The sequence below is a fragment of the Ovis aries genome, chromosome 1 (assembly GCF_016772045.2).
Source record: "Ovis aries strain OAR_USU_Benz2616 breed Rambouillet chromosome 1, ARS-UI_Ramb_v3.0, whole genome shotgun sequence".
Classification (NCBI taxonomy): domain Eukaryota; kingdom Metazoa; phylum Chordata; class Mammalia; order Artiodactyla; family Bovidae; genus Ovis; species Ovis aries.
In genome coordinates this window covers 110,489,604-110,514,670 of record NC_056054.1, presented here as the reverse complement: position 1 = coordinate 110,514,670, position 25,067 = coordinate 110,489,604, and the positions used below count along the sequence as shown (strand labels likewise).

Sequence of the window (25,067 nt, the reverse complement as noted above, 5' to 3'; positions counted from 1 at the left end):
TTGAAAGTCTATCTTATATGCCATTTGCCTCATGAAGTCTTTCCTGATCTCCTGACAGATGGGATATTTCCATCTTCTGAATGCCATAGTGATGAAGGAAAAAGATTTTGGAATTGGACAAATATGGACTCTAAGCAGAGCACTCTCATTTCTAAATTTGGAACCTCAAGCAAACACTGAAACTGTTTGAACATTTAACTCCTCATATGTGTACAGTAATATAAGTTGCCACCCTTTGTGAGGTTTTAGTGGCCAGCAGATACACAGTGCTTTTTACAGAGTAAGTTCTTGAAAGTCATTATTATGGCATTTTTCTGTTATTACAATATTATCTCACAGTATAGTTATTTGTATATTCCTCTAAACACCCTTACAAAATCTCACAAAATATTCTATTTTATCCTTATCTCTGAGATCCCACCCGTCATCTAGCACTTTGCTTCGTATATATCTTAGGGACTTATTAGATATCTGTTGAATTATAATGTTAATATAAATTTGTGGAATTACAATAAGTGAAGAGATAAGGGAACAGATAGAAATTGGAGATATTGCTGTGAACTCATGATTTTCACTGTGTGTGTGTGTGTGTGTGTGTGTGTATTTGAGTCACATGTTTCCAAGCTGTTTCCAATGCAAGTGCCTGAAAGCAGATCCAGAACTTCCTTTCTATATACTGCATATCAGTAAAAAGAACCAGTAATGCTTGGGGAAATGGTTAATTCTAGGTCTCAGGCAGGGAAACACAGAATCTGGACTTTTATTTTTAAAACCAGAAAGGAAGGAAATGATCAAAGAATAATATGAACGTGTCAAAAGGACACCAAAGTCAGCTTGAAGGCGATTTCACTGAGCAAACTGAAAATAACTTAAGAATCAATATAAATTGTCAAAATAATTATAATATATTGAATAAACAATGTGAACACTGAATCATAAAATGATATATATATATATATATATAATTGATAAAGAACAGGAAAATGTATTTATCAAACAATTATCAAACTACCTCCCTGAAAAATATTTTATTAATTTTAAGAGAAAGAGTACTTCAAAGTAGAGAATCTTGACTTATGCCACTTTAAGCAATCCAGCTGGGTATCATTAGAAGTGGGATAACTCAGAACCATGTGCCTCTTGATAGCATGCAGTGAAAAAGCACAACGTCACTTCTGTCCTGCCAAAGATCCATAACCTGCTTCTAATCATGAGAAGACATTAGACAAATTAAACTTCAGAGACTTTTAATAAAATACCCAACTTGTAATCTTTGGAAATATCCAAGTTAGGACAGACAAGGGATTGCTGAGAGACTGTTCTAAACTAAAGAAGATTAACAAAGCATGCCAATAAATGCAAAGCTTGATTCTGAGCTGGATTTATGTTTTGGACACCTGGCAAAACACTGAATGGGACCTGAGGATTAGAAGATAGTGAGTCAGTGTTACTTTCCTGATTGGGGTGATGACTTTGTGGTACGTAGGTGAATGTTCTTGTTTGTAGGGACTACGAAAGTATTTAAAGGTGATAAGCTCTGTCTCAAAAACTTACTCTAATGGTTCAAGAAAAAGTTCTTTGTATTGCACGTTCAACTTTTCTGTAAATTTGAGGAGGGGGAAGGAATTTAAAGAGAAAGTGGTACTTAGTCTTGCCTGGGAAGATAGTTGAGCAACAGTAAAAAGGAAAGTAAGAGAAATTATTAGGGACATGGGAAAAACGGGGATGAATCTTTGTAGATTTTCTAGATGGACATGAGCATTGGGTGATCATTAACTCAGGAGATTAGCTTCTTTGGGAAATAATGTCCTTGATCAGGTGGAAGGAGAAGAGGTAAGGTTGGGGGGCTCTAATTTTCCTCCTGCTCTTTCTTTTCTAAAATAAGTTATTCTTTCTCAGGCCCTTGGGCAAAAGCATTACTGGGTTAGGAAGAATCGGAAGGGGTATGATATTTTACATTTTGGAAGGGGGAAGCATTGGTATTGTGATATGCAGAACTGAAATCTGGGTCTAATTTCTGTTTCCTGCCAGTAAGTGTTGAGATGAGTGACAGTGGTTCTTAACTCTGTGTCTTTGTAATTTCACTGTGCTGTGTGATAGAATTTCCTTTTTCTTAGAAAACTTTCAAAGGAGTATTTAAGGCTGTAGGGGCATGATGTATCCAACTTACCCTCAACTCCTTTAGAGTTAGATTTAGGAGAGACAGATGAGGCAAAATATAAACAACTGGTGAATCCAGGAAAGAGTATGTAGGAGTTCCTTGTAGTATACTTGCAACTTTCCTATAAATTTGAAATCTTGTTAAAAATCTCAAGTGTTGGGGGAATGGAAATCAGTAACGGTATTGCCTTTGTCAGGCCTGAGAGAAACTTAAACTAGGAGGGAGCAGAGATGTTGGAGACTGTTATTGTTGTTTAGTCTCTAAGTCATGTCTGACTCTTTTGTGATCCCAAGGACTGTAGCCCACCAGGCTCGTCTGTCCATGGAATTCTCCAGGCAAGAATACTGCAATGGGTTGCCACTTCCTCCTCCAGGGGATCTTTCCAAACCAGGGATTGAACCCACATCTCTTGCTTGGCAGGTGGATTCTTCAGCCCTGAGCCACCAGGGAAGCCCAGTGTCGGAGATAACTGAGGATTAACTGAAGAATTTATGAATGTGCTTCGGATAACTTCTAAAGTCAAGGATTATGCAAATTATCAAGGTCACTGTAAACTCTGTAAAAGGAAAAGACTGACACAAGAGATTACTGGACTTGAAACAATATAGAACAGGATTTGGGGCTATTAAAGAGTTCCTTATCCTGACTTCCACTGAAATGCTCTGGAGGTTTGAGAACATATAACTGGATGGAAACAGGTGTCATAGTTAACATGACTGCTTGATTATGATCCTGGCATTTGTGTGTTAAATTGGAGGTGTACATATCTAGTCTGATAGAATGACCTTATACTATAAGGTATAAGGAGGAAGGAAAAGTACATTAAAGCCTTTACACCATATTGTAACTTCCATGTAGGAAAGGGAGGAATAAGCATAGATCAAGTGGAAAAATTAAAATATCATTTGCTGCAGTCTTGGAAGAGTCTTGAAGGATGCTCAGGGAAAAGGGATTTGGATCAGTCCAGAGGAGTGGGCACTGGGCAAAGATAGGGAGCCATGGATGGCTCTGGAGGTAAAGAATCTGCTTATAATGCAGAAGACAGGAGGCCATGGGTTCAGTCCCCTGAGGAGGAAATCGTGATGCATTCAGTATTCTTGCCTGCAAAATCCCATGGACAGAGGGACCTGGTGGGCTACAGTCCATGGGGACATGAGCTGGATACAACTTAGCTACTAAACGATAACAACAAAAGGGAACTCTGAATGCCAGGAGCATGACATATTTGTTGGAAAGTCTCCCAGAAGGAGTCTAACTGCTAATACTCAGGCTAAGAAAATCTGTCTTGCTAAAATGGAAATGGAATTTATTAGCAAATGAGTGTCCTTGGGAAATACTGTTTATGTACTTAAGTGCCCTTTCTTGGAAGCGCTATAGAGGCTAATCTCTCATCTTCTAAAGTCCATGATAGGGGCAGAGACACCATCTGAGAGGATGGCTTCAGGCTCACAAATCACCAACCATTTGGGAAAAATAAAGTCCTCTTTTTAATAAGATCCCTTGACACCTGTCTGGAATCTGACTCTATTCATTCCCTTGAGACACTCGGGAAGTTCTGAGGAAAAGAGACCCTGGAGAACTGGGCTAGCCAACATGGCTTTTCCTTGGAGATTCTTCTCATGATGTCTGAGCTTATACGTTTTCCTTCTCCTCCTCCTACAGACGTAACTTTCAGGGCCAGTGTGCATGTCATGTGCCTCTTTTTCTCTAAGCTCCAGTCCTATCTAGAGAGAGAGAAAGTGATTGTAAGATTGTAAAGCCCTGAAGAAGCATCAGGGTTTTTTGCTTTTGTAGATGCTTTCAGATTGTTTGCAATGTGCTTGGGTTACCTGTATGTGTGTCTTAACTTAAGCAAGCTCTAGCCCCTTGTGCTCCTGCATCCTTTTTGGGCCAGGATCTGGAGTTCTGGGATGGGAAGCTGCAAAGACATGCCAACTGGGTTCATGTCTTTAAAAAAAATAAAAAGCACAGCCTGGCAGATTCTTTCCCATCCTATGATCAAATGTTTTTCTTTTTCTGGCTTCTTCAGATAGCTATAATAATTAGAGACTTTTAAAGAGTCCCTGGCATCTTGAAATTTGTGTTTCAAGGTCTCTGGAGAGGAGGTAATAGAGTTTTTGTTTTTTTGCAAGAATAATTCGCATGTAATATTTTTTGTGAGGTTGGCCAAAGTTGCATGTTTTAAGTTCCTTCTCACTTCCTAACAAGTTCACTCCAATTTAAATAACATACATGATTTGTTGTAAATATCAATACACTCTGTAATAGTTTCTTTTCTTGTAAATGCAGTTCTCTTCACATCTTTAAGCTTTTTTTTCTCATTTTCTATTTGGAATGTAATCTTCCTGATTAAAACATTAGTTATTCTATCTTTTCATTGTATTCTGCTGTTTCAATGTTCTTATTTTCCCGAGGATAATCTAGAAATAATTTCTCTCTGTCTTTCCATCTTCCATTGTCTCACACTGTTTTCTTCTTTGTTTTTGTTGACTGTTAAAAAATACTTGGATGGTTTCTTCCTATCATAGAGCCACACCAAGAAAAATTTTAAATGGTTTGCCCAAGACCACACGCGTTTTGGTTTTCTTTTTTTTGGCCACCCCATGTCACATGTGGGATCTTAGCTCCCCAACAAGGGATTGAACCCATGCCCCCTGCACTACTACTACTACTACTAAGTCACTTCAGTTGTGTCCGACTCTGTGCGACCCCATAGATGGCAGCCCACCAGGCTCCCCTTTCCCTGGGATTCTCCAGGCAAGAACGCTGGGGTGGGTTGCCATTTCCTTCTCCAATGCATGAAAGTGAAAAGCGAAAGTGAAATCGTTCAGTCGTGTCCGACCCTCAGTGACCCCATGGACTGCAGCCTTCCAGGCTCCTCCGTCCATGGGATTTTCCAGGCAAGAGTACTGGAGTGGGGTGCCATTGCCTTCTAACCACTGGGCCATCAGGGAAGTCCCCGAGACCATGTGTTATGACATTAGCAGATTCCACATCAGGTTCCGATTCCCCAAGTCCCAGCCAATTCCCATGCTTCCTACATCACAGTGAGCTCCTGAAGAACTGTGGATCTAGCAGTGACAGATTTGCAGCCATAGAATCTTATTTTTGGCCAAATGAGAATCTTTTTAAAAATCAACTTAGATGAGGTATATTACATTACATCCTATTGTACTATATAATGTTGCACAATGTGATAAACACCATGTTTACTGTAAATAATGTAACAAAATGCACCAATATAGGTATACATTTTGGTGAATTTTGTTAACTTTATATGACTGTGTAACTACCATCATAATCACGAACATTCCCTTTATCCCTAAAAGTTCCTTAGTGTTCTTTTAGTCAATTCCCTGCACCAATTCTGGTAACCACCTCTTGCTTTATTGCAAGCGTAGATTAAAATTATATTTTCTAGAGTGCCCCATAAATGGAATCACATTGTATCCACTCTTTTATGTCTGACTTCTTCGGTGTAATATAATGCTGGAAAGGATCAGTCACGTTGTTTGTATTAGTAATCTGCTCCTTTTATTGCTGAGCTGTATTTCATTGTATAGATACACCATAAAAGTTTCAGTGGTTTTCAGTTTTTGGCTTTTAGAAATAAGGCTTCTAGGATATTCATGTTCGCTTCTCTATATGGACATGCGTTTTAATTTCTCGTGTAAATACTTAGGAAAAATATTGAATCATGGAGTAAGTATGTATTTATCTTTCTAAAAATATGCCAAACTGTTTTACAAATTGGTTGTCCTGTTTTATAAGACTGCCATCAATATTTTAGAGTTCCAATTCTTTTGCTTCCCTGACAACATTAGGGGTTGTCAAGTTTTTAATTTTAGCCATTTGAATGGGCATGGAGTAGTATCTCAGGGTGTTACTTTACATTTCTCTGGTGGCTAATAAGGCTGTGATGCTGAGAATTCTTTCATGTACTTACTCACCATTTGTATATCTTCTTATGTAAAATGTCTATTTAAATATTTTTCCAATTTAAAAAATGTCTCTTAGTATTGAGCTCTAAGAATTCTTTATGCATTTGAAAACAAGTTTAGATATGTATATTGTGGATATTTTTTCCCAGTCTGTGGCCTTCCTTTTCATTTTTCTAACAATGTCTATTGAAGCATAGAAGCTTTATTTTGATGAAGTTCAGTTTGTGATTTTGTCCTTTTATAGTTTATGCTGTTTTATTTTGTGTCTAGGAAATTTTCTCATTCCAAGGTCATGATTTTATCACATATTTTCATCTAGAATTTTTGTTTTAACTTTTATATCTATGTCTTTGATTTACTTTGATTTTTTTGTATATGGCATGAGGTAAGATTTGAGGTTTATTTTTTTCTGTCTAGCTATCCAATTGTTTGTAACAGCAACATTTGTTGATAATACTATTATTAAGATATTTAAAAACTTTGTAAAAAAATTAATTGACCATGTATATGTAGATCATTTTTGATCTGTGTTTTGTTCCACTGAGCTGTATGTCTATCCTGATACCAGTACTATGCTGCCTCGATTACTGTCGTCTTCAGTTGCAATAGTGTAAGTTTTTAAACTCTTTTTAGAAATTGCTTTGGCTTTTGTAGTTCATTGCATTTCCATATATGTTTTAGAATGGGAATAGGTTTTCTTTCCTGACTAGAGGATTTGGTACCCTAGTCTTATGAGGGTCATTGTGAATCCAGACATTGGGAGAGATATAAGATATTATTTAAGAAAGAATTCCATTGAATGTGATGATGATGTACATGTGACTCCAAAATGCTGACCTTTGTTGACTGGAATAATGGTGAGGTCATCAAGAAAGACAGAAGTTAAGATAAAGAGTGCTTGTGCTTAGTTGCTCAGTTGTGTCTGACTCTTTGTGACTCCATGGACTGTAGCCTGCCAGGCTCCTCTGTCCGTGGGGTTCTCCAGGCAGAATACTGGAGTGGGTTGCCATTTCCTTCTCCAGGGGATCTTCCCAATCCAGGGACTGAACTTGGGTCTCCTGAATTTGCAGGCAGATTCTTTACCATCTGAGCTACCAGGGAAGCCCAAGATGTAGAGGGTATATGTCCCAAATATAAGAGGGTAAATGTTTATTAGTTTTTGAAAAAGTAAAATGTATTATGTCAGCAAGACCCATAAGTAGAAGAATCCAGAGGATTCTTTGAGGAAAAGATTGATGATAGAAGTAGCAATCTGATAGCAATTAACATAGAAATTGTAACCAGAAAAACTGAGGAGAGTGTGGAAAGGAAAAAGCAAAGGCCAAGGATTGACCAAAGAACAGCATTTCCATTACGATATAGGTGGAATGAGCAGCTTCATGGGAGAGAACTAAATTGGTGCTGAGAAAAGAGAAAACTAGTGTGGTGTCATGGAAACTAAGGTCAGAGAATGTTTCCAGGAGGCATGGTTTTCAGAAGTGTAAAATGAATCAGAGGGAAAAGAGAAAGAGGAAAAAGCAAAGTCTGACACTTTTAGCAATGGAGACTTCTTTGACATTTGAGAGAACAGTTTTGTAGGAGTGACCACGACGAAACCAACTTTCAGGGAATTATGGCAGGTGGGAGAGAAAGTCTATTTCATAATTCTAAATAAGAAAGGAGGGAGAGCAATGGAATGATCACTGTAGAGAGCCTTAAAATCAAATGCACATTCTCCACACAGGTTGTGTACTCTGGCTTTTTGGTAGAGGGAACTAGAGCACTCTATTTCTTATAATTATATCAAATTCTGTGTTCACCAAATTTTTAAAAATTTATAAGCCAATTCAGCTCCTAGCAGCTGGCAGACTCCTTTCTCCTCCTCCTCTCAACTCTGATGCTTGCATTCCCTTGTTCACGACTTGAATTGTTCACCCCCTTTCTTACTACAGTGGAAACTAAACCGTGTTCTCCCAATTACCTGTCTCTCTTCCTGAGTTCATTCTTAAAAAGGACTACTGAGGTCAGCAAAAAAACATTACTGTGGTGGGACTTGAGTGAACAATTTTAGTGGAGAGATCACAACACAAATTGCCCTGCAATTCTTTGAGGGTGTGATGACATGTTTGGACCACATTCTTTCTCTGAATTGAGGTTTCTAGATTCAAAACTCAACTGAAATACTGTGTAAAAGTTATTGGTGGCCCTATCACCAGATCCAGTGATGACTGATCAAAGTTCATCTTTCAGATTACTTTCTTCTGCTATATCATTGCCCCCCAAAACTTTCATCTTTATCTTTTTCTTGACCTGCACTTCATTAGTAAGCCTCTTGTTCCTGGAGTTTGTTTTAAGCGGTAAACCGCATTACTGATCGGGACACAGGGCAATTTCTCTTTCAGGGCTCGCTCTTCCCTTTCCCAAAATCAATGCTGTGAGCATTTTCTCAGAAGTCTCCATGCACGGGCAAGTTTGCACCTAGTGGTTGTGTTTACATGTATAAACCCCACAGAGGCAACCAGAGTTTTCTCTTTCTATTCAGGGGTCATATACATGAGCTTGCTGGTCACAAAGGGGGAACTGGGCTCACCCAATTCAGCTATCATTGTCCCTTCTATGAAGTTCAATTGTTGATGGGAATTTTCCCCTTGATGACTGCCTCTCTCTGTTGCTTTAGGACACTGATATAGCAGAATGCAGAGAAAGAACTTCACAGAAGTGGCAGAATTCATCTTCCTGGGATTCTCCATCTTTGGAAATCACCAGATAACCCTCTTCGTGGTTTTCCTCTCCACCTACATTTTCACTCTGACTGGGAACATCATCGTTATCACTGTCATCTGCATTGACCGTCACCTCCACACTCCCATGTACTTCTTTCTGAGCATGCTGTCTAGCTCAGAGACGGTGTACACTCTGGTCATCATCCCACGAATGCTTTCTGGTCTCATTTTTTATAACCAGCCTATATCTTTGGGAAGCTGTGCAACTCAGATGTTCTTTTTTGCCATCTTGGCCGCTAATAATTGCTTCTTGCTCACAGTAATGAGCTATGACCGTTATGTGGCCATCTGCAAGCCCCTGAGGTACACAGTCCTCATGAACAAAGGTGTGTGTGCTAGGTTAGTCTGTGGGTCCTTTGGGACTGGTCTCGTTATGGCAGTTCTCCATGTAACAGCCATGTTCAACTTGCCCTTCTGTGGCACCGTGGTGGAGCACTTCTTCTGTGACATTTACCCAGTCATGAAACTTTCTTGTATTGATACCACTGTCAATGAGATAATCAATTATGGTGTAAGTTCATTTGTGATTATTGTGCCTGTTGTCCTGGTCTTCATTTCCTACATCCTCATTATCTCTTCCATCCTTAAGATACCCTCAGTCGAGGGCCGGAAGAAGACCTTTGCCACATGTGCCTCTCACCTCACTGTGGTCGTTGTCCACTACGGCTGTGCCGCCATTGCCTACCTCAAGCCCAAATCAGAAAATGCAATTGAAGAAGATCTTCTTCTCTCTGTGACCTACACCATCATCACTCCCCTGCTGAACCCTGTTGTTTACAGTCTTAGGAACAAGGAGGTCAAGGATGCCCTGCGTAGAGCTGTGGGCAGAAACAGTTCTTAACAGATTGAATTGTTTTGTCAAAAGACCTTTGGCTCAATGTAATGTGTCTACTCACAAACATGCCATGATAGAGAAGTTCATCAAATACAGTGTTTGTGGAGAATAATGTCAAAGAGTTGAAATGCTTTTCTTTCTCATGCTCTAGGGGCAAAGCAGAAAGCAAGGTTTTTGCTCTGATGAATTTTGTTACCAGATACAAGAATCATTCCAAGCCAGAGTAAGACTACTTGTTTCTGTGCCTGAGGAGTTCTGTTTGGAGACCTCTTTTGGCCTTGATTTTACCTGGCTCCTCTCAGACAGTCAGACTCTTGATATAGTCTGGTAAGAAGATGTGAGAAGAGGCAGCTGGAACAGATGTGGAAGAGGTCTTAGGAAATGAAGCGACAGAGACAGCCCAAGGACGGCTTTCATTCTCAGAAGCTGAGTTACTTGCCCTGTAGCAGTCATTTCAGAACTCCTGCTGATTGAAAAATGAAGAGCCTCAGAAAAGGGTAGCACTTGTTTTTTTTTTTTAATAAGAGAGAAGTAGGTTTTATTAATCTAAAGGCTTTTTTTTGCCAAAATAAACTATACACATTTATAAGTTTCATAAAAGTACTCTACAGTATTAAAAATGAGGATATAATAACACAGAGAAAGGGCATTAAAAATATAGTAATCAGGAGAGTATTGATAGAAAGATGGAAAAACGTTAATGGCACAAACTAGAGTCCAGAAAGAAACCTGTACCTATATGGTTAACTGTTTGCTTTCTTTTTCTTTTTTTTAAGAAACAAAGGCAATTCAGTGGAGAATGGAAACTGTTTCATCAATCCATGCTGGAACAACTGGATGTCTATACGCAAAAACACCAGTTATGATCTACATCTTGCACTTTATACAAAACTGACTCAAAAATACGGTAGAATTAAATGTAAAATCTAAAATTACAAAACTTTTAAGAGAAAATATTTGTGCCTTTATGTTAGGCAAAGGTTTATTTTTTGTATGACACCAAAAGCACAGTTTATAAAAGACAAAAAAGATAAATAACCTCATCAAATTTAAGAATTTCTACCCTCAGAACATACTACTAAGATGAGACAACAGCTTAGAAAAAATTTGCATTTCACAAATGTGAAAGGGATCAGATCTGGAATATATAAAGAGCACTCAAAATAAAAAAAAAAGCACTCAAAAGAAAGCAAACAAACCAAGTTATAAATGGACCACAGATTTGAACAGATATTTAATTGAAGATTAATTAATGGCAAACAAGTACATGAGAACATGTTCAATATTAGCCATTAGGGAAATGCAGATTAAAATCACAATGAGCTACCATCACACATATTAGCATATGCAAAATTAAAAGTAATGATGACAAACATTATGATATGGAAAAATTTTGTGAAGGATATTGTTTTCAGGCATGTCAAGGTATCAGTCAGTTCAGTTCAGTTGCTCAATCATGTCTGGTTCTTTGTGACCCCACAGACTGCAGCATGCCAGGCTTCCCTCTCCATCATCAATTCCTGGAACTTGCTTAAACTCATATCCATTGAATCAGTGATGCCATCCAACAGTCTCATCCTCTGTCATCCCTTTCTCCTCCTGCCTTCAAATTTTCTCAGCATCAGTATCTTTTCCAATGAGTCAGTTCTTTGCATCAGGTGGCCAAAGTATTCATCTTCAGCATCAGTCCTTCCAGTGAATATTCAGGACTGATTTCCCTTAGGATCGATTGGTTTGATTTCCTTGCAGTCCAAGGGACTCTCAAGAGTCTTCTCCAACACCACAGCTCAAAAGCATCAACTCAGCATGGTCCAACAAAACATGACTAGTGGAAAACCATAGCTTTGACTAGATGGACCTTTGCTGGCAAAGTAATGTCACTACTTTTTAATATGCTGTCTAGGCTGCAGTCTCAATCTGCAAGTTGCAATTTAAGGAATCACACTGTTCTCCAAGTGGCTGTACTAGTTTGCATTCCCACCAACAGTGTAGGAGGGTTCGCAGCCATTCTGACTGGTGTGAAGTGGTACCTCATTGTGGTTTTGATTTGCATTTCTAATAATGAGTGATGTTGAGCATCTTTTTCATGTGTTTGTTAGCCATCCGTATGTCTTCTTTGGAGAAATGTCTATTTAGTTCTTTGGCCCATTTTCGATTGGGTCGTTTATAATTGAGCTGCATAAGTTGCTTGTATATTTTGAGATTAGTTGTTTGTCAGTTGCTTCATTTGCTATTATTTTCTCCCATTCAGAAGGCTGTCTTTTCACCTTATAGTTTCCTTTGTGCAGAAGCTTAATTTTAATTAGATCCCATTTGTTTATTTTGCTTTTATTTCCAGAATTCTGAGGTGGATCATAGAGGATCCTGCTGTGATTTATGTCTGAGTGTTTTGCCTATGTTCTCCTCTAGGAGTTTTATAGTTTCTGATCTTACATTTAGATCTTTAATCCATTTTGAGTTTATTTTGTGTACGGTGTTAGAAAGTGATCTAGTTTCATTCTTTTACAAGTGGTTGACCAGTTTTGATACATGTGTGGATTTATCTCTGGGCTTTCTATTTTGTTCCATTGATCTATATGTCTGTCTTTGTGCCAGTACCATACTGTCATGACTGTGGCTTTGTAGTAGCCTGAAGTCAGGCAAGTTGATTCCTCCAGTTCCATTCTTCTTTCTCAAGATTGCTTTGGCTATTCGAGGTTTTTGTATTTCCATACAAATCTTGAAATTATTTGTTCTAGTTCTGTGAAAATGTGGCTGGTAGCTTGATAGTGCATTGAATTTGTAAATTGCTTTGGGTAGTATACTCATTTTCACTATATTGATTCTTCCAATCCATGAACATGGTATATTTCTCCATCTATTAGTGTCCTCTTTGATTTCTTTCATCAGTGTTTTATAGTTTTCAGGTCTTTAGTTTCTTTAGGTAGATATATTCCTAAGTATTTTATTCTTTTCGTTGCAATGGTGAATGGAATTGTTTCCTTAATTTCTTTTCTACTTTCTCATTATTCGTGTATAGGAATGCAAGGATTTCTGTGTGTTGATTTTATATCCTGCAACTTTACTATATTCATTGATTAGCTCTAGTAATTTTCTGGTGGAGTCTTTAGGGTTTTGATGTAGAGGATCATGTCATCTGCAAACAGTGAGTTTTACTTCTTCTTTTCCAATTTGGATTCCTTTTATTTCTTTTCTGCTCTGATTGCTGTACAAAACTTCCAGAACTATGTTGAATAGTAGCGGTGAAAGTGGACACCCTTGTCTTGTTCCTGACTTTAGGGAAATGCTTTCAATTTTTCACCATTGAGGATAATGTCTGTGGGTTTGTCATAGATAGCTTTTATTATGTTGAGGTATGTTCTTCGATTCCTGCTTTCTGGAGAGTTTTTATCATAAATGGATGTTGAATTTTGTCAAAGGCCTTCTGCATCTATTGAGATAATCATATGATTTTTCAATTTGTTAATGTGGTGAATTACATTGATTGATTTGCTGATTTGCATCCTGGGGATAGAATTCAGCTGTGAAGCCATCTGGACCTGGGCTTTTGTTTGCTGGAAGATTTCTGATTACAGTATCAATTTCATGCTTGTGATGGGTCTGTTAAGATTTTCTATTTCTTCCTGGTTCAGTTTTGGAAATTGTACTTTCAAGAATTTGTCGTCCATTTTATTGGCATACAACTGCTGATAGTAGTCTCTTATGATCCTTTGTAATTTTATTTATCCTTTCAAAGAACCAGCTTTTGGCTTTGTTGATTTTTGCTATGGTCGCATTTATTTCTGCAATTTTTAAGATACTAACTCTAGTTGCTTTAGTTGTAGAGTTAGGTTATTTATTTGACTTTTTTCTTGAGGTATGCCTGTATGCATGTTGTTCAACCTTGCTTGGAATGATTTCGATTTTCTTGAATTTATCAAGTTTAGATTTATGGCCCAGGATGTGATCTATCCTGGAGAATGAGCACTTGAAAAAGGAAAATTCATTGCCTTGTTGCCATACTTGTTAATTTGTGATATCTTCTTCTTGGATTGTTCCATCATTATGTAGTGGCCTTCTAAAAAATAAAGTCTGCCACTATTTCCACTGTTTCTCCATCGATTTGCCATGAAGTGATGGGACTGGATGCCATGATCTTAGCTTTTTGAATGTTGAGTTTTAAGCCAACTTTTCACTCTCCTCTATCACTTTCGTCAAGAGGATATATGTTAATATGAAAATATGTTTGGAAGTAATAAGGTCAATGCATTAGAAATATCTTTCACATATAATTATACATAATTATATATTCAATTGAAATTTTTATTATAAAAACGTAAACATCCTGTTGATATCATGAAGAATAGTTGTCACAGATAAAGAATAACTGAAACAGTAGTAACTGATTGCTGAATAACGACTTCATTCTCATCTTGTCACTTATTATTATCCATCCATGTTAGTTCCTTGGCTCCTATTCATTTCTACGTGTCTCTCTTCCTTATTCGAAATCAAAGCAAAAATCTCTGTTGTTCCCTAGAGGCTAAACTGGGAGAAAACATATTGGTGGCTGTTCTCTGTAACTACTTTTATCCAGATGCACTTTTAATAAAGACTCTTCTCTATTCAACCTATGGAAGCTTTCATACTTCTATTTAGCAGCTAAAGTGGCATTGAAGTAGTTGTCTTAGATATTGGCTTTTTTGATTCCAAAGTCTAAGGCAAATGCCATTGGAATTCACTTTTCTCAGAAAATAGTGCAGACTTCATCCTTTTCTCAATACTAATGTATAGAAAAATCAGCATATTCTTGCTACATTGTTTTATATCCTCAATGATTAAGGTTGTGAGAATATTTTTTTGTGCATCTTATTACTAGTTTATCTCTGCTCTGAGGCAGAGCTGTGAGATATGAAGAAACATTGATACGGACATCTGTCTTTTTGCACACTCCTGTTGTGATTTCATCCCCAGGTCACTTCCTCTCCCTTCCTTTCCAATTTTATTTCTCTATTCTGAAATATGCAAATAGTACTATTGCATCTTCTGTATGACTGTAATTTACTCTCTGTTCCATAGGTCTCAATGTGAGAAGATCAGCAGGGCTGGGGTTCTTTGTCCAGTGTCCTTCGTAGCAGGCTCTCATAGTTGGGTGACGTCATAGCTGACATCAGAGTCTCGATGGTAACCATCACTGGTGTCCCTCTAGAATAGGTTTCTCAATCTGAGGTTCATAGTGCCTTCAGGAGTAGTGTTTATAAGGGCTTCTGGTTGGATCTCCGTGCAGTCCAAGGGACTCTCAAGAGTCTTCTCTAACACCACAGTTCAAAAGCATCAATTCTTTGGCGCTCAGCCTTCTTCACAGTGCAGCTCCCACATCCATACATGACCACAGGAAAAACCATAGCCTTGACTAGACGGACCTTAGTTGGCAAAGTAATGCCCCTGCTTTTGAATATGCAATCTAGGTTAGTCATAACTTTTCTTCCAAGGAGTAGCGTCTTTTAATTTCATGGCTGCAGTCACCATCTGCGGTGATTTGGGAGCCCCCAAAAATAAAGTCTGACACTGTTTCCACTGTTTCCCTATCTATTTCCTATGAAGTGTTGGGACCGGATGCCATCTTCGTTTTCTGAATGTTGAACTTTAAGCCAACTTTTTCACTCTCCTCTTTCACTTTCATCAAGAGGCTGTTTAGCTCCTCTTCACTTTCTGCCATAAGGCTGGTGTCATCTGCATATCTGAGGTTATTGATATTTCTCCCGGCAATCTTGATTCTAGCTTGTGTTTCTTCCAGTCCAGCATTTCTCATGATGTACTCTGCATAGAAGTTAAATAAGCAGGGTGACAATATACAGCCTTGACGTACACCTTTTCCTATTTGGAACCAGTCTGTTGTTCCATGTCCAGTTCTAACTGTTGCTTCCTGCCCTGCATACAGATTTCTCAAGAGGCAGGTCAGGTGGTCTGGTATTCCCATCTCTTTCAGAATTTTCCACAGTTTATTATGATCCACACAGTCAAAGACTTTGGCATAGTCAATAAAGCAGAAAGAGATGTTTTTCTGGAACTCTCTTGCTTTTCCATGATCCAGCGGATGTTGGCAATTGGATCTCTTGTTCCTCTGTCTTTTCTAAAACCAGCTTGAGCATCAGGAAGTTCACGGTTCACATATTGCTGAAGCCTGGCTTGGAAAATTTTGAGCATTAGTTTACTAGCATGTGAGATGAGTCCAATTGTGCGGTAGTTTGAGCATTCTTTGGTGTTGCCTTTTTTTGGGATTGGAATGAAGACTGATCTTTTCCAGTCCTGTGGCCACTGCTGAGCTTTCCAAATTTGTTGGCATATTGAGTGCAGCACTTTTACAGCATCATCTTTCAGGATTTGAAACAGCTCAACTGGAATTCCATCACCTCCACTAGCTTTGTTTGTAGTGATGCTTTCTAAGGCCCACTTGACTTCACATTCCAGGATGTCTGGCTCTAGATTAGTGTTCACATCATCATGATTACCTGGGTCGTGAAGATCTTTGTGTACTTCCGTGTATTCTTGCCACCTTTTCTTAATATCTTCTGCTTCTGTTAGGTCCATACCATTTCTGTCCTTTATCGAGCCCATCTCTGCATGAAATGTTCCCTTGGTATCTCTAATTTTCTTGAAGAGATCTCTAGTCTTTCCCGTTCTGGTGTTTTCCTCTATTTCTTTGCATTGATCGCTGAAGAAGGCTTTCTTATCTCTTCTTGCTATTCTCTGGAACTCTGCATTCAGATGCTTATATCTTTCCTTTTCTCCTTTGCTTTTGCCTCTCTCCTTTTCACAGCTATTTGTAAGGCCTTCCCAGACAGCCATTTTGCTTTTTTGCATTTCTTTTCCATGGGGATGGTCTTGATCCCTGTCTCCTGTACAGTGTAATGAATCTCATTCCATAGTTCATTAGGCACTCTGTCTATCAGATCTAGGCCCTTAAATCTATTTCTCACTTCCACTGTATAATCATAAGTGGTTTGATTTAGGTCATACCTGAATGGTCTAGAGGTTTTCCCTACTTTCTTCAATTTAAGTCTGAATTTGGTAATAAGGAGTTCATGATCTGAGCCACAGTCAGCTCTTGGTCTTGTTTTTGTTGATTATATAGAGCTTCTCCATCTTTGGCTGCAAAGAATATAATCAATCTGATTTCGGTGTTCACCATCTGGTGATGTCCATGTATAGAGTCTTCTCTTGTGTTGTTGGAAGAGGGTGTTTGCTATGACCAGTGCGTTTTCTTGGCAAAACTCTATTAGCCTTTGCCCTGTTTCATTCCACATTCCAAGGCCAAATTTGTCTGTTACTCCAGGTGTTTCTTGACTTCCTACTTTTGCATTCCAGTCCCCTATCATGAAAAGGACACCTTTTTTGGGTGTTAGTTCTAAAAGGTCTTGTAGGTCTTCATAAAACCAGCCTAAGGATCCAAAAAAGGGACTGGGAATCCTAAGGGAATCTGGCCTTGAGAGCCAGCAGGATTTGATTATATACCTTCCAAAGGACTGGGGGAACAGAGATTCCAGCCTTGGAGGGCACAGACAAAATTTTGCATGCACCAAGACTCAGAGGAGAGAAGCAAAGGTCCCACAGGAGACTGAACCAAAACTACCTCCTAGTGTTGGAGGGCCTCCTGTGGAGGTGTGGGTTGGCAGGAGCTCACCACAGGGAGGGGGGCACTGGACATTCCCCCTTGGCATAAGTCCTTTTAGAGTTTGCCATTAATCCTACTATAGAGCCCATAGACCCCAGGGCTGGGCCACCTCAGGCCAAACTACTACAGAGAGGGCATGCAAACCATCAGCAGATAATTGGACTAAATCTTCACTAAGCAAGGCCCTGCCCACCAAAGCAAGACCTAGTTTGTCACAGCAGTTAAAACAAAAACCATGTTACAGAAAGTTAATCATGATGAAAAAGCAGAAAGTTATGTCCCAGATGAAGGGACAAGATAAAATCCCAGAAAAACAACTAAATGAAGTAGAGATAGCAACCTTCCAGGCAAAGAATTCAGAATAATAATAGTGAATATGATCCAGGATTTTGGGAAAAGAATGGAGGCAAAGATTGAGAAGATGCAAGAAATGTTTACCAAAGACCTACAAGAACTAAAGAACAGAGATGAATAATACATTAGAAGGAATAATTGAGGCAGAAAACAGATAAATGACCTGGAGGACAGAATGGTGGAAATCACTGCCACAGAATAGAATATAGAAAAAAGAATGAAAAGAAATAAAGACAGCCTAAGAGACTTCTGAGACAACATTAAACTCATCAACATTCACATTATAGGGGCCCCAGCAGGAGAAGAGAGAGAGAAAGGACCTGAGAAAATTTTGAAGAGCTAATTGCTGAAAACTTCCCTAACATGGGAATGGAAATAGTCAACCAAGCCCAGAAAGCACAGAGAGTCCCAGACAGGATAAATCCAAGGAGGAACACACTGAGACACATAGTAATCAAACTGACAAAAATTAAAGACAGAGATAAAATATTAAAAGCAACAAGAGAAAAATGACAACATACAAGGGAACTCTCATCAGGCTGCTGATTTCTCAACAGAAACTCTACAAGCCAGAGGGAAGGGCGTGGTATATTTAAAATGATGAAAGGGAAGAAGTGGCAACCAAGAAGACTCTACCAAGCAAGACTCTCCTTCAGTTTTGATAGAGAAATCAAAAACTTTTCAGACAAAGGTTAAGAGAATTCAGCAACACCAAACCAGCTTTTCAACAAACGCTGAAGGACCTTCTCTAGGCAGGAAACACAAGAAAAGGAAAAGATTTACAGAAAATAAACTCCAAGCAATTAAGAAAACTGTAATAGAATCACACATATTGATAATTACCTTAAATGTAAATGAATTAAATGTACCAACCAAAAGACATAGTCTGACTGGGTGAATGAGAACATGTGCATATATGCATTTCCACTTACCACATCACTCTGCTTGACCACCCCCTCCCAATTGTATGTAATTATATTGTTAAGTTAATCATGTTCCCATTATAGCTTGCAATTATAATGATCTTTTATTTTTTGGCTATTGACTGTGAAAACTGATAAACATCTTTTACTATTGTGATTATGTAACTTTTACTCAATACCATTGTATCATGATTGGTCAACAGAAAAATAATGGAGATCTACGTCGCCAAAACTGCCAGTTAACAGAAAGATCTGCAATCACTTTTTAAAATCCAAATGTATATCAGAATTATCTTGAAAGTTTTTGAAGAATCCAAGTGACCAGGTATTGCTTTTTTTTTTTTTTCCTCCAGAGCTCCAGATTCATTTCTAATGAGCAGTCATGTTTAAAAACAACTGGACTATATGATGATCTTTTACTTTTATCTGGTTTGTTTCACTTTTTCTACTTCATATTCAGTGCTCCCATTTAATTTAGTTTATATTCTCTAATTTCTCTCTCTCTCTCTTTTTTTTTTGATGTTCTTTCTCAAGCCTTTATCAAGTGTGTAGAAGAAAAGCTTTTTTTTAACACATATGTATATAAATATGTATAATATATATTTTTTAGAAAACATGAATGTTTACCTAACTAAAAAAATTATGACATTTTGATTCCACTTGTTTGACTTAGTATGAATAGAATGCTAGATTTATAATTAAAAAATAGGTATGCAACAAGCAACAGAGATTTACCATTTAGCATAGGGATCTATAGTCAATTTCTTATAATAACCTATGATGGAAAATAATTTCAATATGTGTATTTGTATAACTAAATCACCTTGCTGTGCACCTGAAATACTGTAAGTCAACTACACTACAATAAAGTATATGTGTATATATAAGAAGGCACATGTGGTCTACTTTTTTAAAAAAATGTTTATTTTTTTAAAAAATTTAATTGGAACATAGTTGCTTTACAGTGTTGTGTTAGTTTCTGCTGTACAGCAAAGTGAATCAGTTATCAGTTCAGTTCAGTTCAGTCGCTCAGTCGTGTCCGGCTCTTTGTGACCCCATGAATCGCAGCACGCCAGGCCTCCCTGTTCATCACCATCTCCCGGAGTTCACTCAGACTCATGTCCATTGAGTCCGTGATGCCATCCAGCCATCCCATCCTCGGTCGTCCCTTTCTCCTCCTGCCCCCAATCCCTCCCAGCAGCAGAGTCTTTTCCAATGAGTCAACTCTTCGCATGAGGTGGCCAAAGTATTGGACTTTCAGCTTCAGCATCATTCCCTCCAAAGAAATCCCAGGGTTGATCTCCTTCAGAAAGGACTGGTTGGATCTCCTTGCAGTCCAAGGGACTCTCAAGAGTTCTCCAACACCACAGTTCAAAAGCATCAATTCTTCGGTGCTCAGCCTTCTTCACAGTCCAACTCTCACATCCATACATGACCACAGGAAAAACCATAGCCTTGACTAGATGGACCTCAGTCGGCAAAGTAATGTCCCCGCTTTTGAATATGCTGTCTAGGTTGGTCATAACTTTTCTTCCAAGGAGTAAGCGTCTTTTCATTTCATGGCTGCAGTCACCATCTGCAGTGGTTTTGGAGCCCCCCAAAATAAAGTCTGACACTGTTTCCCCTGTTTCCCCATCTATTTCCCATGAAGTGATGGGACCGGACGCCATGATCTTCATTTTCTGAATGTTGAGCTTTAGGCCAACTTTTTCACTCTCCTCTTTCACTTTCATCAAGAGGCTTTTAGCTCCTCTTCACTTTCTGCCATAAGGGTGGTGTCATCTGCATATCTGAGGTTATTGATATTTCTCCCGGCAATCTTGATTCTAGCTTGTGTTTCTTCCAGTCCAGCATTTCTCATGATGTACTCTGCATAGAAGTTAAATAAGCAGGGTGACAATATACATCCTTGACATACACCTTTTCCTATTTGGAACCAGTCTGTTGTTCCATGTCCAGTTCTAACTGTTGCTTCCTGACCTGCATACAGATTTCCCAAGAGGCAAGTTAGGTGGTCTGGTATTTCCATCTCTTTCAGAATTTTCCACAGTTTATTGTGATCCACACAGTCAAAGGCTTTGGCATAGTCAATAAAGCAGAAATAGATGTTTTTCTGGAACTCTCTTGCTTTTTCCATGATCCAGCATATACATATATCTACTCTTTTTTAGATTTTCCTGCCCCTTTAGGTCACCACAGATCACTGAGTAGGGTTCCTTGTGCTATATAATAGGTTCTCATTAGTTATCTATTTTATAATAGTAGGTATATATTTTGACACACTTTAAAATACAAAATTGTAGTAAAATCTTGTCATTTAAAGTTTACATATAACAAAAACTACCTACATATGTGTGCACATATAACTTGGATAAAAGTCACAAATTTTAAGACCTAAAGCAATGTGGACACACACATGCACTCATACATAGGTATATAGTATGCAGATATGTATACAAATCAATGTATATACAGATATGGAAAAATATGTAGAGAGTAGAGATATAGGTAGTTTTTGTTATACTTATGATCTTCTTTACTGAGGGTTTTCTGGCTTTCTTCCATCCCATCCCTTCCATTCTCTCAAGTGTTTAAATATCATTCCTGCCCCTCCTCAACACGCCTCACAGATGAGTGAATTGCCCATTACTGTTCATTGTTTACACACTTTGCATGGATTTAGACTCACTGGAGGAAGCAGCTTTTACAGTAGAAGTGCAGCAAATAGTACAAGAGTAGATACACCTGTGTGGTCCCAGGTCCTTCTAGTAGGATGACTCAGGAACAATGAATCACCTATGTGTGTGTGCTTGTGTGTTTCCGTTTTTTTTAGGTCTTAAAATTTGCTACTTTTATCCAGGTTATATGCGCACACATATGTAGGTAGTTTTCGTTATATGTAAACTTTAAATGACAAGATTTTACTAAAATTTTATAATCGATTCATAATACTTCAGTTCAGTTCAATTGCTCAGTCGTGTCCGACTCTGCGACCCCATGAATCGCAGCAGATTGCTGGTATGTGGGGGCTGTTTTCATTATCTTTTTCTGTTATCATAATTTTCCAGTATTTCACTCTACACATGTTTCTTCATCTTGGGTCTCTTGTGCATTGCAAAACCTCTCTTGTTTCAGCAGTTCTTTAGTTTAGCTTTTCTGCTCATCAGAAAAGTACCCATAATCAGTCTCTGTTCATTTCTCAAGCACTGTGTATTGAGCAGTTAAGTAGTTCTGGGTCTATAATACCGGGCAGTGCAGGGATTCTATTTCTAGTTCTTCACAGTCCAATGGGAAGACAGAGAAAATAAGAAAAAATACCAAAACTTGTTATCGGCATACATATAGGATCGTTGTTTGGGGTCAGGAGTGTTGTGCAAAAAAAGGGAACTGATCCAAATCTACTTAGAAGGTCAAAAAATAATTCAGAGAGATGATATTTAATGAACTTTCCATGGTGCTAGGTCAACTGAAGTCTGGGAGGGATTAGGGAGGACAATCAAGGGAAAGAAAAGAGCCTGAGCAGAGACATATAGCCTGAAAGAGCTAGAAGTACTAGCGAGTGAGTGTTATTCATCTCTATATGCTCATTGCCATGCTGATTATTAGCCTGACAAGTAATAGGGGCTTAATATACTTTTATGCAGAGTACATCATGAGAAACCCTGGGCTGGAAGAAGCACAAGCTGGAATCAAGATTGCTGGGAGAAATATCAATAACCTCAGATATGCAGATAACACTACCCTTATGGCAGAAAGTGAAGAGGAGCTAAAAGCCTCTTGAAGAAAGTGAAAGTGGATAGTGAAAAAGTTGGCTTAAAGCTCAACATTCAGAAAATGAAGATCATGGCATCCGGTCCCATCACTTCATGGCAAATAGATGGGGAAACAGCAGAAACAGTGGCTGACTTTATTTATTTATTTATTTTTTGGCTCCAAAATCACTGCAGATGGTGACTGCAGCCATGGAATTAAAAGACGCTTACTCCTTGGAAGAAAAGTTATGACCAACCTAGATAGCATATTCAAAAGCAGAGACATTACTTTGCCAACAAAGGTCAGTCTAGTCAAGGCTATGGTTTTTCCTGCAGTCAGGTACGGATGCCAAAGTTGGACTGTGAAGAAAGCTGAGTGCTGAAGAATTGATGCTTTTGAACTGCGGTGTTGGAGAAGACTCTTGAGATTCCCTTGGACTGCAAGGAGATCCAACCAGTCCATTCTAAAGGAGATCAGTCCTGGGTGTTCTCCAGAAGGACTGATGCTGAAGCTGAAACTCCAGTACTTTGGCCACCTCATGCGAAGAGTTGACTCATTGGAAAAGACTCTGATGCTGGGAGGGATTGGAGGCAAGAGGAGAAGGGGACGACTGAGGATGGGATGGCTGGATGGCATCACTGACTCGATGGATAGAGTCTGAATGAACTCTCGGAGATGGTGATGAACAGGGAGGCCTGGCGTGCTGCAATTCATGGGATCACAAAGAGTTGGACATGACTGAGCGACTGAACTGAACTGAATATATTTTGGAAATATGCATATATTGAACACGTGAGCAAATATTTAGTATAAAGTCTTATCCAGGGATTTCCAGTTTTGTTTTGTTTTGATAGAGATAGCCTATTATATTCCCTCTATCTCCTATAAAGACTTCCCTCACCTAAGGTAAACAGAAAACAGAGTAGAAGTGACAATCTTGCGAGCATTCTTATTATAACTTCTCCCTGTTGCAGCATTGCCTACAATCAGGTCTCACTTGTTCCATAAACTCGGTTGACATTCACATATTTTTGTTAATTAGTCATTTAAAATTGGGTTGGGGAAAAAAATCCTTCTTTGAAGGTATCTGGGTTAATACTGAGTTGATGTCTTAGCCATACCAGAAAAATAAGAAACTTAAACTCAATAGCTTGATAGCTTGACATGTAAAATCAAGAGTTAAGACATTTTTAATACTTACCTTTGAGGAGAAAAAAAAAAAAAATGAACCAGACTCTTACAGATCTTAAATGTTCTGAAATAGGATTTTCACAGTGTTAACTTTGTAGCTTCTCTAGAGAAAAACCAGTTTCACCCGATGTCCTTTCACACTCTCCACTTGCAGTGCATGATGGATTAGAGAAAATTGTTGCAGAACTACCAAGAATAAGTAGAATATAACATGTTCTTAATAAATATAAATGTTTCCAAGAGGAGCAAGGAGGGAGGTGGGCAGCAGGGATAAAATGAAGCCAAATTAAGACAGGTAGTATGTTGCACACAATTTTTAAAAATGCATATTTAAAGCATGCAAGATCCCAGATCAGTTTTGATGCTGCTGCTGAAGTATTTACACATGTGGAACTGTGTGTGTGTATGTGTGTGAGTATGCACATATATTTTTGTGAGGGGAGAGAACATTTGGGAGTTTTAGATGTGATGAATGCCATAGTCAAAGGTAATAATGTTTCATTTGAATTATCTTATAACTATCTCTAATATTTATGTAGCTCTTTACATTCACAAAGGTCTTTCACATTCATGATCTCACTTGATTCCAACACCACTCCTGTAAGATAAATATTACTACCTCTGTTTCAGATAAATACACTGGAGGAAGATTAAGGGATGTTCCTAAGAATGCATACACCATTAGAGATAAAAGTTGGATTCAAAAAGAAGTGAGCCTCAATTATCAATCTATTAATCCTAAATTCCATGTTCTTTCTTTATTCATATGTACAAACACACACAGAGTTTTATCAGGGAATAAGGTATGATGAATGAGTAAACTTTGTTTTACATGCTAGAGCTTCATTTCAGCCAGTATTGCTGACTCTTCCTGAAATGTTCTGATTTCTTTTCTTGCCTTTGTAAACAAGGTATATTGAACCTCATTAATATATTTCTTTAAATGTTTACCATGAGCATTTAAATTTACCTTGTGTTGCGGTTCATTGATACCTTCAGCTGAAACTGAGCTTATATTAGCATCTTTGTTTCTGAGTTAAATGACCCACATACACCTTACCATATGTAAAATAGATAGCCAGTGGGAATTTTCTATGTGACTCAGGGAGATCAAACTAGTACTCTGTGACAACCTAGAGAGGTAGGATGGAGTGGGAGGTAGGAAGGAGGTTCAAGAGGGACATATGTATACTTTTGGCTGATTTATGTGGATATATGGCAGAAATAAACACAATACTGTAAAGCAATTATCCTTCAATTAAAAATAAATAAAATTTTAAAAGACCCACATATTCCAGTATTTTGTGAATTTTGTGTTAGCATCATATAATTTATGAACTTCTAAATGATTCTGTTTGTTGCATCAACAAATATGACATGAATATCCACTCTGAGTATCAGTTAGGCATTAGCTGAAGAGACTAGACATGAGCCCTTCTCTTAAGTCTTCCTTCTTCTTAAGCCTTCCTTCTCTTAAGGCTTCCCTGATAGCT

General features: G+C 38.3%; 1 protein-coding gene across 1 annotated transcript; it reads left to right on the top strand.

Annotated features, from left to right (window-relative positions):
- Window positions 1–604: 604 nt before the first annotated feature.
- Window positions 605–11,216, top strand: LOC114117591 (olfactory receptor 10J5). Its single transcript, XM_060415111.1, has one exon. The coding sequence runs from the start codon at window positions 8,776–8,778 to the stop codon at window positions 9,703–9,705; it is 930 nt and encodes a 309-aa protein (XP_060271094.1). The 5' UTR covers window positions 605–8,775; the 3' UTR covers window positions 9,706–11,216.
- Window positions 11,217–25,067: the final 13,851 nt, after the last annotated feature.